Consider the following 12,409-nt stretch of genomic DNA (forward strand, 5'->3'; position numbering starts at 1 on the left):
GAATAGCGCTGTAATCTTGAAGATGCTGTAACTGGGACTCCTCTCTGAGGACTGAAAATGTGTATCAAGGGCTGATGGTCGGTGATCAACTTGAATTTCCTACCAAACAAGTACGAATGGAATTTCTTGATCCCCCATATGATTCCCAAGGCTTCTTTATCAATCTGAGAATAGTTTTTCTCCGCTGGTGCTAATGTGCGAGAGGTGAATGCGATTGGTCTCTCTGTTCCATCAGGTAGCTCATGAGAAATAACTGCACCGAGTCCATAAGGTGATGCATCACATGCCAGGGAAATAGGCAATTCAGGGCTATAATGTGTAAGTACCAGATCTGATGCTACTAAGTCCTTCACCTTGTTGAATGATTCTTCACAGGATTCTGTCCAATTCCAATGGCTGTCTTTTCGCAACAAGTTATGCAACGGTCCAAGCACTGTTGCCAGGTCAGGTAAGAATTTACCATAATAGTTCACAAAACCTAAGAACGATCTTAGTTGAGAGACATTACATGGGGAATGTGCTTTAACTATGGCATCAATCTTCTCTGGTGTCTTGTGTAGACCATTTCTATCAATCACATGTCCACAAAAGGTAATGCTTTCCTTAAAGAATTCGCACTTCTCTAGATTTTCTCTCAGTCCATATTGGCTCAATCGCTTCAGTACCATGTCCAAATTCTTGAGATGTTCTTCATTACTCTTGCCGGTTATAACCATGTCGTCTAACATACACTGAGTTCCAGGGACTCCTTGTAATACTTGCTCAATGGTCCTCTGCCAAATAGCAGGCGCTGACGCTATGCCAAAGGCCATGCGATTATAACGATATAATCCCTTATGTGTGCTAATGGTAAGTAGCTCCTTGCACGATTCATCCACTGGAAGTTGCAAGTATGCTTGCTTCAAATCGATCTTGGAGAAATGCGTTCCACCATTTAGGTTGGCGAAGATGTCATCAATTTTAGGTAATGGATACTGATCAACATTGAGTAGTGGTTTAAGCGTAACCTTAAAATCGCCACATATTCTGATGCTTCCATTCTTCTTTAGAACAGGCACAATTGGAGTTGCCCAATCACTATGCTGTACTTTGGTCAGAGTTCCTTCCGCTTCTAATCTCTGGAGTTCTTCTTCCACCTTTGTTCGTAAGGAAAAAGGAACAGTCCTGGCCTTGACATATTTTGGTTTGTTTTCTCTGAGTGTCAGTTTTGCTGTAATGCCCTTCACAGTTCCAACTTCATCAACGAAGACATCTTTATATTTGTCTATAATTTCACTTACGCTGGTAGGCTTCACAGTGCTAATGGCATGCGTGTCCTTAATCAATCTCCAGTCAAGTTGAATTTTTCTCAGCCAATCCCTGCCAAGAAGAGCTGGTCCTCCCTTTTCAACTATGTATAATGGCAATGTCTGTTTAGTGCCACCGTATTCCACTTCCACGTCCATATAACCCACTGGCTTGATGTGTTCTCCCGAGTACGTGCGTAGAGTGATGTCTGCAGGTTTTAACTTCAGATCTCTGAACTTCCTCCTGAATTCTTCCTCCGCCATGACCGAAATAGCTGAACCAGTGTCCAATTCCATTTTCATCCTCATTCCATTTATTTTCAGATGGATCCATATGATGTCCGCACTTGTTAAATTGTTTAGTTCTAAACTAGCTATATAGTTGTCATCACTCACATCCTGAGGGTCATTTTCAACATAATGAACAGGTTTTCTTCTTTCATGTATTCCAGACGTAGGCATTTGAGGTTTTGAAGTTTTACACGCTTTCTTTATGTGTCCCGTATTATGAAGGTTGTGGCACTCTGCATTCCTGAATTTACAGTCCTTTGCTACGTGGCCACTTCCATTACAACGATAACACCGTGCTCCTCCTGACCGACAGTCTTTCGCTATATGTCCTTTCTCACCACACCGATAACACTGTACTTCATTTTTCCTGTCGTTTCCTCTGGAACGTCTATTCTTCACATGCAGTCTGTTCACGGCTCCTGTATCTGTCCGATTCCTAGCCTGTACTAATTCTGTTGCATCCTTAGCTGCCGCCTCCATTGCCACACTGATCTCCATAGCTTTTTCAAATGTCAAGTCTTTCTCTGACAGCAAGCGCTTTTGAATGTGAGGGTGTCTTATACCACATACCACTCTATCCCTCAACTTTTCATTTAGCGAAGCATTAAAATCACAATAAATCGAGAGTTTCTTTAACTGAGCTACATACTCCGTTATTGTTTCTCCTTCCTTCTGGTCTCTTTTATCGAAACGGAAGCGTTCTGCTGTTTTGATGGGCTTAGGGGACAAATGGCTGTTGAGTAATGTCACCAAGTCCTGATAAGTCTTCTCAGCTGGTTTATCAGGAAAAGTCAAATCCCGCAGGAGAGAATATAATCGTCCACCGATGAGACATAATAAAGACGGTACCTTTTTTCCAGGATCTATCTCATTCACCGTGAAGTACTGCTCAAATCGTTCGACGTAAGATTCCCACGGTTCGATAGTCTCGTCAAATGGGTCAATCTTTTCAATTAAACCAAACGCCGCCATTACCACAGATCCAAAATATAATGGGACGGGTATAGAAACAGACAATTTGGAATAATTTGAGGTTACCGGAGTTTATCCTCGTCGCCAATATGTTACATATTCGCCCTAGCACTATAACACATGGATCACAACAGAGGCTGCCATCTTGGAACTACTTTATTATTATGTATTAATGCGCATGACATAAACAACATATAGAACCGAGCATATAAACATTCCGGATATAACAATTTTCAAGGCTCTAATTTATCTCTCATTTGTAAACGAGATCTCGCGCCATCAAATCAAGATGGCGTCATTTTTTTCAAACTTAGTTCGGCGTTTTAATTTTTATTACTGTATCTCTTTTAAATATACGTTTTGACCAAGTTAACCATTAACCAACTTTATATGCACGATAATCAAGATTATCCAGGGTATACACATATATAATTATATAAACGTCCCTAATATATGAATGCTTTGTTGGTAAACAAGACGAACAATGAATCTTTCGCACATTATACAATTTACAATCTCTAAATGTAACGAAAAAAATTTATTAATTAAATCCGGAAAATGAAATCTTTCACGTTTCTCTTTTTCAGCATTGACAGCATACAAAGTCAATGTTTCCGGTAATTAGTTGCATCCTCTGTTCGGTGATTCGGATGAATGTTTTGACCAGCTGGACGATGTGAACGCAAGGTATTGCTTTGAAATTGATTATTTTCACCATTAACTTATACATGTGTTGGATGTTTATAATTTACTGTAGTAATTTTTGGGAAATCCAGGTCTAAGTTCTTGAAAATTGATTGGGGGGGGGTGAAACACACTTATTAATGATAAGTTTTTCCATTGTTCAACAAACAATAATTGAATCAAAATGAAAATAACATAGCTTCAAACATAAAATGAAACATTTTAGACCAGATACTACTGTAGTCATTATATGACATAGTTTAAACAGCAACTGGCAATTGCATAGTAGCTTCTGTATTCAGAATTTTTTTCAGAATGCTTTTATTGCATGTTAGGCTGAATGACTTATGTTTATTGTTTAAAAATCTAAATGAAACTTTATTATTCATGTTTAAGACAAATAGAACAGACATAAAGTACAGCCCAGTGAAAGGAACAAGTTCATCGCAAGAAGAAGAATTTTAATGCTACCACTGTCCAGAACTACTAAGTCTGCTGTAGCCATGATGTGATCATATGAGTGCTTCACCGGTCTGGACAATGCTCGAAAGTCCCCCAAAAAGGCCTATTTCCATAAACTACGACTCGGGTTACATTAACAACAGCCAAGGACACTCCTTATTGATTCGAATGGACACATCTCTACGACCCGACTAAACCTCTGCAGAACAAGACTTTTTAACTGTAAAGTATTCTCATTTCAAAAAACCTATAAACTATAAAAGTACTTTTTTTATATGATCAAATACCAGTATATTGCAATGTCTGTCTGTAAGCTAGAACCTTAGAAAATCACATGGTTTTGACTTATTAAATGATTGATTAGACCTTGCAGATATTAACTTTCATTTTCTTAAATAATTTGTTATATTTGCAAGTATTGCATAAAATATTAGACTCCATGTAACATATATCCTCACACCTCCAAGTAGATAAGTGTTAACTACTTTTTTTTCCATTTTCTTTGTTTAAACATTTATTGATAACTTAGTTTTTATTTGCAGCGATATATGAAAAATTAAGAAACTAATCTTAAATGTAAAAACACTGCATTAGGAGATGAATGCATGGGTCATAGAAATGATAAAATACACCAAACAATATTCAATTATGTCGTATATGAAAATATGTAAAGACAACATATACCCCATGTATTACAATTTTTATATAACAAAATTACTTGGATGGAAAGTTGTTTCCATGTGGGTTTTATTTTAATCTGTGTTATGTAACTAATATATAATTGGAATTAGCTTTTATATTATAAGTAAAATGCTGGTATTGATGAGAATTGTAAGGTGGATGATCTGTGTGATACTTTGTATTTTATACATTCATGCTACAAAAAGCAAGTACATGTACATGTAGTAATACTTGTCATATATAAACAATGTATATTTTACTTCATGTCTTGGATTTAAAAATATTAATGTAGGTAAAGTAGTGAAATGTAGGAAGGTAAACAGTGTGTAAAGAAGAATATTCATCAGGAATGAAGTGTGTTGCAATCAGCATAATTAATTAAATGTGTACATCATATTTTTGCACATGATTTGACAGACTGCTCCATTGTTAGCTTTTTATTGGCCAACAAGCTATTCATATCTCCCTCTGGGTCATCTATTAAATACTGACAGGCTTATGATATTAAAATCTGCTCAGTTGGTACATCATGGGTGGAAATGAAAAGTTCACTTTGGACTTAATGGATTATCAAAAAAATGATATCAAATCCTGTTCTATTATAAAACATTAGATTATATTACTTACAAAGAAAAGGTTTTTCCCAACTTGTAAGTGGGTCACTTTGACCTCATTTTGGAATTTATTGACATATTCAAATCAAATCTGGGTCATACCTCTATAGTCAACTACTATCTTGTAGTGTTTTTTTTTTAAAGATGGATACTTTAGACTTTTCAAAAATATTTTATGGTGTACATATTCATTGTAGTTCAAAACTAATTGAGACAAGTGTATCATGTTCATGTAACAGTGAAGTTTTCTTTGTTTATTCATGTACGTGCAGTTATTTAGTAAATTGCATTCATATTTTTAAAAAAGTAAGATCTTTGTTGCATTTTTAAAGGGAGATTTGATAGGCATTTAATCGAGATGAAAAAAAAATACAAATGTAAAGATTTCTATGGGAGTTTTTTTTCTTGTGCAATTTTATCATTTTTTAAATAAAAGTCCCTAATAAGGGAATTGCCATATGGATGTTTCTCCATTATTGTATCCTGGCTGTATTTTATTTTTTATTGGAAACAATTTCAGATTTTTAAACAAAATAAATTTGGAACTGTTTGAAATTGTTTTGTTTTTACATAAAGTAGAAACCTTGCTCAGCTTTTGTGAAAGCAAAAATATAAAAAGTTTCAGTAAGTTTCAGTCGCGGAAACCCTTTGTAAACAATATGTTTCCCAATTGTATTTGGAGGTTGAAACTATGCAGAAACTTCAAGTTTCAGTAAGTTTCCGTCGCGGAAACCATTTGTAAACAATATGTATCCCAAACGTATATGGAGATTGAAACTATGCAGAAACTTCAAGTTTTAGTAAGTTTCCGTTGCAGAAACCATTTGGATTCATGGACAGCCTAAGTTTCAGCACTGCGGAAACTTAATGAAACTTGAAGTTTCCGTGTTGAAACCTGTCCGAAACTTAAAGTAACCTTAAGTTTCCGCAGAGTTTCCAAAGGGTTTCCGCAGCGCTGAAACCAGATATTTCATCCAGTGTGAAATTTAACAAATTATGTTATTTATATACAGGAGATGTCATACATGATTTAATTGGGCGATCAGATTGAAGATATCATGTTTTTAATTTTTAACATTTCAGTATGGCCGATTTGTAATACTAAGCGTACATAATAACAAGTTCTTATCTTTCTTGGAAACCATTGAACATAACTTATGGATGCTTTTGCCAAGTTCAAATGAAATTGGTCAAGTGAGCCCGAGAGGTAGATATAATATGAACGTTTACGACAGCGAAAAAACGACAACGACGCCAATAGCGACAACAAATACAGACAATGGACAAATTTTATATCAGCTAAAAAACTACACAATAGCGTGTAACTACTTGGTACATGCGCGAAGTCCATTCGACTTTAATTAGAGACAAGTGAATAGTGTACATGTGCTGAGAAATAAATAAAAATATATCTGTGCATATAGTCAGTATATACGCATCTACAGTCCGTATATATAAAAAATAATCTGTCAGAAAATGCAGGTGTGTTTAGAGTTTTACCTTTAAAAAGACAAAAAAAAATGTTAAATAGAAAATACAAATAAAAAAAGCAAAATGTGTTTTTTTTGGCAGTGAAACAAATTAATTAAATATTGATCAACAGGTAAATTCAGGTACATGTACAACCGTCACCCCTTTTTTGAGCACAGTTTTTGATCGCATTTGCCCGTGGGAGGGCCTACCAAGCACGAGACTTTAGTTTTTTTACACATACACATTGAAGAGGCAAGGTGTGGATAATATCAAAGTGTGCCAACGACTGGTGTGTGAATAATTTGAACTTGAAATAAAAAGTAGAAAAATGTTAATGTTTTTATGGCAGGCTATATATACTTACATATTTTGCCTATGTACTTGTTTTTTGCTGTTTCTACAAAATAAAAAAAATAACATAGAAGATATATCTTTCAAATGTTATATTAAAACTTAATATTTCATGGATTATAGATTCCGATAGCCATGAAAGCGTTGTGGAAACCAATAAAGAAAATTTATAATAGCATTAAAAAAAGAAATTGTTTTTTGAAAATATATCTTTAGGCCACACCAATTTGATTTCTTGGTCTTCGGATTATAGTCAAAAAAATATTGGGGCGAGCGAGCGATTTAATAATTTTATTAAATTAAAATACTGAAATTTGAAAATTTAGGAGCGACATAAAAAAAATAGAGGCGAGCGATTGCATTTTTTTTTACAAATATCATAATTGTCTTTGAAATACATGTAAAAATCATTATTACAATGTACTAAAACCACTGTGCAATGTCTCAGATTATACTTTCACATCCTATTAGTCAAAACTGGAATTATATTACAATAATGGTTTGGGCACATATGAACAATATGAACAGCTTTTACCTTCGGACAAAATAATAAAATAAATTGTTAGCAAAGAATGCACACTGTTCTATTTGTTACAATTTCTTTTCATCATGAACAACATTGAACAGTTTATTTTCTGCACCTCTTGGGCAGAATTTTTTTTCTTTCAATTTCATTCTCTTGAATCGAGAGTTAACAAGTTCAATGACACTCCCAACAGATTCAGCAAAAGCATCTTTGAAACCAGTCTTTTTTTTTTTTTTTTTTTAATTTATGATTTTTTCATATGCATACAAACATTTTAATAATATAATTCAAAGCCATTTTTATTCATCCACTCACACATTCGTGCTCACATTCATCCAGATTTGGCAGTGGTTGCTTATTTAACAAAGGCAAACGGTTAATATTAATAATAAACAAAGAAGAAACAAAAAATAAAAAAAATTACTGAATTGTATCAAATATATGTTTCCATACATGCCAGTTGTTGGTAAACTTTTGCATTTGAAATTTCTGACATGAAATATATTTTTCAACTTTGTATTTGTTATATAGATAAAATAGCAGCCCTAGTAGACTAGGCAGTATATCTTTTTTAAGACAGCAAAATAAATATTGTTTTGTGTACAAAATTATGAAGTTTACAACTTTATTGTCTTTTGACAATGGGAGTTCACCCAATAAAATATTTTTGATAACATTGAAACCAATTCGTATAGAAGTATATTGGTAAATATGCATGCTTAGATTGCTCCAAATTGTTGATATTTTTTCACAGCTTACAAAAACATGTTGGATTGTCTCAACATCACGTTCACAGAAGGAACAACAATCAGAAGATACAACATTGATTTTTTTCAAATAGTAATTTACAGGAAGAATTCTATGAAGTAATCTGTATTGTAACCATTGAATAGATGAGTCATTGGTTGTCTTAAAACATACATTAAAAGCATCAGAAACACAAATTTCTACCCATATATTGTACCAATTCTGAATTCCACTTTGGTGTTGCAGTTGGGGTTATTTTACAGGCAATTATCTGTTTATAAATTGGTTTTGTACATTTATCTTGCAAAAGAAAAGGTTTGTAATATAATGGAATATATGGAGTAAAGGATCTCTTAAATAAACATTTGATTTGTACTGGAAGAGAGGATCTTAGATATGTTGATATAGCACTAACTATACTGTTGTATTTCATTGTACAAATATGCAAATCAAATTTTTTTTGAAAACTTACATGTGACAAAAAATTTCCATTATCATCTAGAAAGTCATTGATGACCTTTACACCTTTTTTGTACCAACTTTTTATAAACAATGTTTTCATACCAACTCTAATATAACTATTATACCAAATAGGCATAAATAAAAAAATTTCCTCAATATAATTATCATCAAAAGATTTTATAACATAGAGCATTGATTTAAATACATCTTTCCAAAAATTATTTTTTTTTCGGAATAACACATTCAGTAATTAATGCATCACCAAAATCTAGTAACAAGTTGACAAAATCTTCACCATTAATGGCCTTCAATATGGAAGTCCATGAGCTATGTCCAACAATTAATCTTTTAATCCATGAACATTTTAATGACATAAAAAACTTGTTAATATCCAACATTTTTTAACCACCTTTTTGATACTCTTGAATAACTAGTGCACGTTTTATTTTATCACATTTGGCATTCCAAAAAAATTCAAAAATGTCTTTGTTCAATGTGGTGATTACCTCTTTAGGAGTATGTAAAGACATAAATAAATGGTTGATTTTTGGAATAACTAGAGATTTTACTACCGTCACACGTCCAATTGGTGTAAGGTTTCTTCTTTTCCATTGTTGAAGCATGCTTTTAATTTTTGGAACATGTATATAATAGTTTAACTCAATAACTTTTTCAAGATCGACAGAAACGTTAATACCCAGTAAACTAAACGTTGTTGAGCCCCAATCTAGTTTCCATCTCGTGTGGTGAAACACCTGATTTGAGAATTTTTTTGAGCCAATCCATATAATTTTTGTTTTTGAACTATTTATTTTCAACCCAGAAATGTTTGAATAAAAGTCTAGAGTATCTAAAGATGCAAATAGTGAAGTAGGTGAACCATCCAAAATGAGAGATGTGTCATCTGCATATTGACTTATTTTATGTTCTTTACTGCCTATAGTAATACCTTTTATTTTATTGTTTTGTTTAATAAGAATTGAAAGTATTTCAGCACAAAGGAGGAATAAATAGGGTGCAATAGGGTCTCCCTGTCTACAACCTCTTTCAATAGAGAGGTAATTAGATAAAAAGCCACTTTGTAACACCGAAGCCTTAAAATTTGTGTTTAATATTTTAACCCACTGGATTATATAATTACCAAAACCAAAAAAGTTCAAAACTTTATAAATAAATGACCAAGAAATAGAATCAAAAGCTTTTTCAAAATCAATTAGGACCAGCCGTCCTGAATTTTTTTTATATTCAGTAAAGTGCATTAAGTCATAAATAAACCTTGTATTTTCTCCAATGAATCTTCCTTTTATGAAATCTGACTGGGTATCAGAGATAAGAATATCCAAAGTAGATCTTATTCTATAACTAAGACAACCTGAAATAAGTTTATAGATAACATTTAATAGTGTAATAGGCCGCCAGTTTTTTAAGTATTGTCTGGGCTTATCTCCTTTTGGAAGACATGAAATAATTCCTAAACGCTGAGAGATAGGAAGTTCTTTCTTGGAGAAAATACATATTATTGAGTTCAATATAATTTTTTTTAGGTCTACCCAAAAGAACTTAAAACACTCAGCAGTATATCCATCACTACCAGGTGATTTATTATTTTTCATTTTTTTTAAAACAACAAAAATTTCTTTTTCAGTTATCTCTTTGTCTAGCAACTCCGATAAACATTTGTCCAACTTTGGAACTTCATAATTTTGAATAATATCTTCAAGATCCAAATCTAAGAGTTCTGAATCTTTTTCTGTATATAAATTTTCGTAAAATTTTTTAACTTCATCAAGTATGCGTGCCTGGTCATAGATCATACTATTTCCATCAAGTTCTAACTTTTTAATTGTTTTATTTAAATAATTACGGTTTTCTAAATTACAAAAGTATCTAGTGGGTTTGTCCCCTTCTTCTACCCATTTAGCCCTAGACCTAATCATATGTCCTTCCATCTTTTCTTTACGAGTATTTTCTAATAGTAACCTTTTTTCCTCAATTAAGGGTAAATTAATTTCTCCCTCAGATTCCAATTTTTCTATTTCTTCAAGTAGTGACTTTTCTCTCAAGTCTCTTTCTTTTTTCCTATGGGAGGAGTAAGAAATAGTGACACCCCTTATTTCCATAAGGAGAACTTCTAAAAATAAACTATCGTCTACTTCATCGGTGTCACCTTGTATATGTTGCGTAGAGAAGTTCCGTATGGTTACTTTCACTGTCTGTACATATTTTTTATCACGAAGTAAACTATTATTGAATTTCCAAAGCCCATGTCCCCTTTTAAAAGAGTTAAATTTTAATTCTACAATGACAATGGAATGGTCTGATCTATAACCAGGTTTAATTATGTATGACTCTATAGAGTTGGACAAACGTTCTGATATTAAAATATAATCTAAACGCCCTTGTTTTAAGGGGTTTTTCTTCCGCCAAGTATATACCTTTTTGTCGGGATTCAAAGTCCGGAAGTAGTCCAATAGATATAAATCATCCATAATTTCAAGTAATTTTTCTCTTGCCTTGGGGTTGTTTATTGTATTATAGTTTTTTGTATCAATAACAGGATTTAAGGCAATCATTATCCAGTTCTAAGAAAATCTCACGAACATACTCATAAAACTCAGGACTATCTGTGTTTGGACCATATATGTTAATCAAAGTAACCATATTTCCCTCAATTGTTAAATCCAAGGCTATTAAATTCCCTGCTTTATCCTTTCTGTCTTGATGAACTTCAAATTCGAAGTTATTGTTAAAAAATATAGAGACACCTCTTGCATTTGATTTGTAAGAGTTGAAGTAACATTTATAACCCCACATGGCTTCTACACATTGCTCAAATTCGGGAATAAAGTGTGTAAGGACCTGACCAACAACATCAAGAGAGGGTTGAATTTCTTCATCTGGAATGCCTGTGTATACTTTTAAATGTTCATCTTTCAATTTCATTCTCTTGAATCGAGAGTTAACAAGTTCAATGACACTCCCAACAGATTCAGCAAAAGCATCTTTGAAACCAGTCTTAATGTTAGCCAAGTTACGCACAGCACCAAGTGTAGATTTGTGTTTTACAGCATTTTCATATGTGGGTTCCATTTCTTTTCTTGCAAGAGCAACATGTTGCAGTGCTAAATTTAAAATTGACATGCACCTTTCTGCTGGATTCATCCAGCTGTGGTTTGGTGCAGTTTGTAGAGCAACTAGCATGTCAAGGTCAAGTTGAATAAACAGCTGAACAAGGGATAACTTGACAGTTTCAAATGTCACTATGTGGTCTGGCCCACCATCTGTCAGCAAACAAAGAATCGGAGTCGTCAAATCAACACTGTTTTCAGAATACTGTTCACGTAATATCTTGGTAAGTTCAGATGCATGACGGTGGGGTGTTGATGGCTGAAAGACCTTATCCTTCGTTGTAATGTAAACATTTCCTTTAAAGAAACTGTCATTACTGTTTCGAGGTATCCTAGATACAAAGGCTACAGATGGCACTAGACCTGCTTTGTGAAAATCATGGTCGGTACATACTAGTTTTGGACCATCTGAAGGAGTCAGCACTTTATTATGCCCACTAACACTAGTACTGATAGGTATTCCTGGCTCCCCAACGGGAACAATTGCTTTGTCATCTAAACATACTAGTGTAACATCATCCCGATTACTAACGCAGAACTCCTTCATATATCTCAATGAGGCAGTTACATACCTTGCGTCAACATGGTTTACTCTTACAAGTCGAGTTTGCACACGAAATTTCACATTAAATCTACCAGAATCCCTTAAAGCAGTCTTTTGAAACATACTGTTTGGTTGAAACTGTAAGCGAACAGTTTCACTGCATGGAATTGGTGTGCCATTTTGTAATC

The 12,409-nt window shown here is 33.6% G+C and overlaps 1 protein-coding gene across 1 annotated transcript in view; it reads right to left on the reverse strand.

Annotated features, from left to right (window-relative positions):
• LOC136271902 (uncharacterized) overlaps positions 1–12,409 on the reverse strand; it is a 205,086-nt gene that overhangs the window by 172,010 nt on the left and 20,667 nt on the right. The window contains exon 11 of the mRNA XM_066072479.1: positions 6,828–6,860. Coding sequence (XP_065928551.1) covers positions 6,828–6,860 — 33 coding nt within the window. The remainder of the gene's footprint in view (positions 1–6,827; positions 6,861–12,409) is intronic.

The sequence above is a fragment of the Magallana gigas genome, chromosome 9, assembly GCF_963853765.1.
Source record: "Magallana gigas chromosome 9, xbMagGiga1.1, whole genome shotgun sequence".
NCBI lineage: Eukaryota > Metazoa > Mollusca > Bivalvia > Ostreida > Ostreidae > Magallana > Magallana gigas.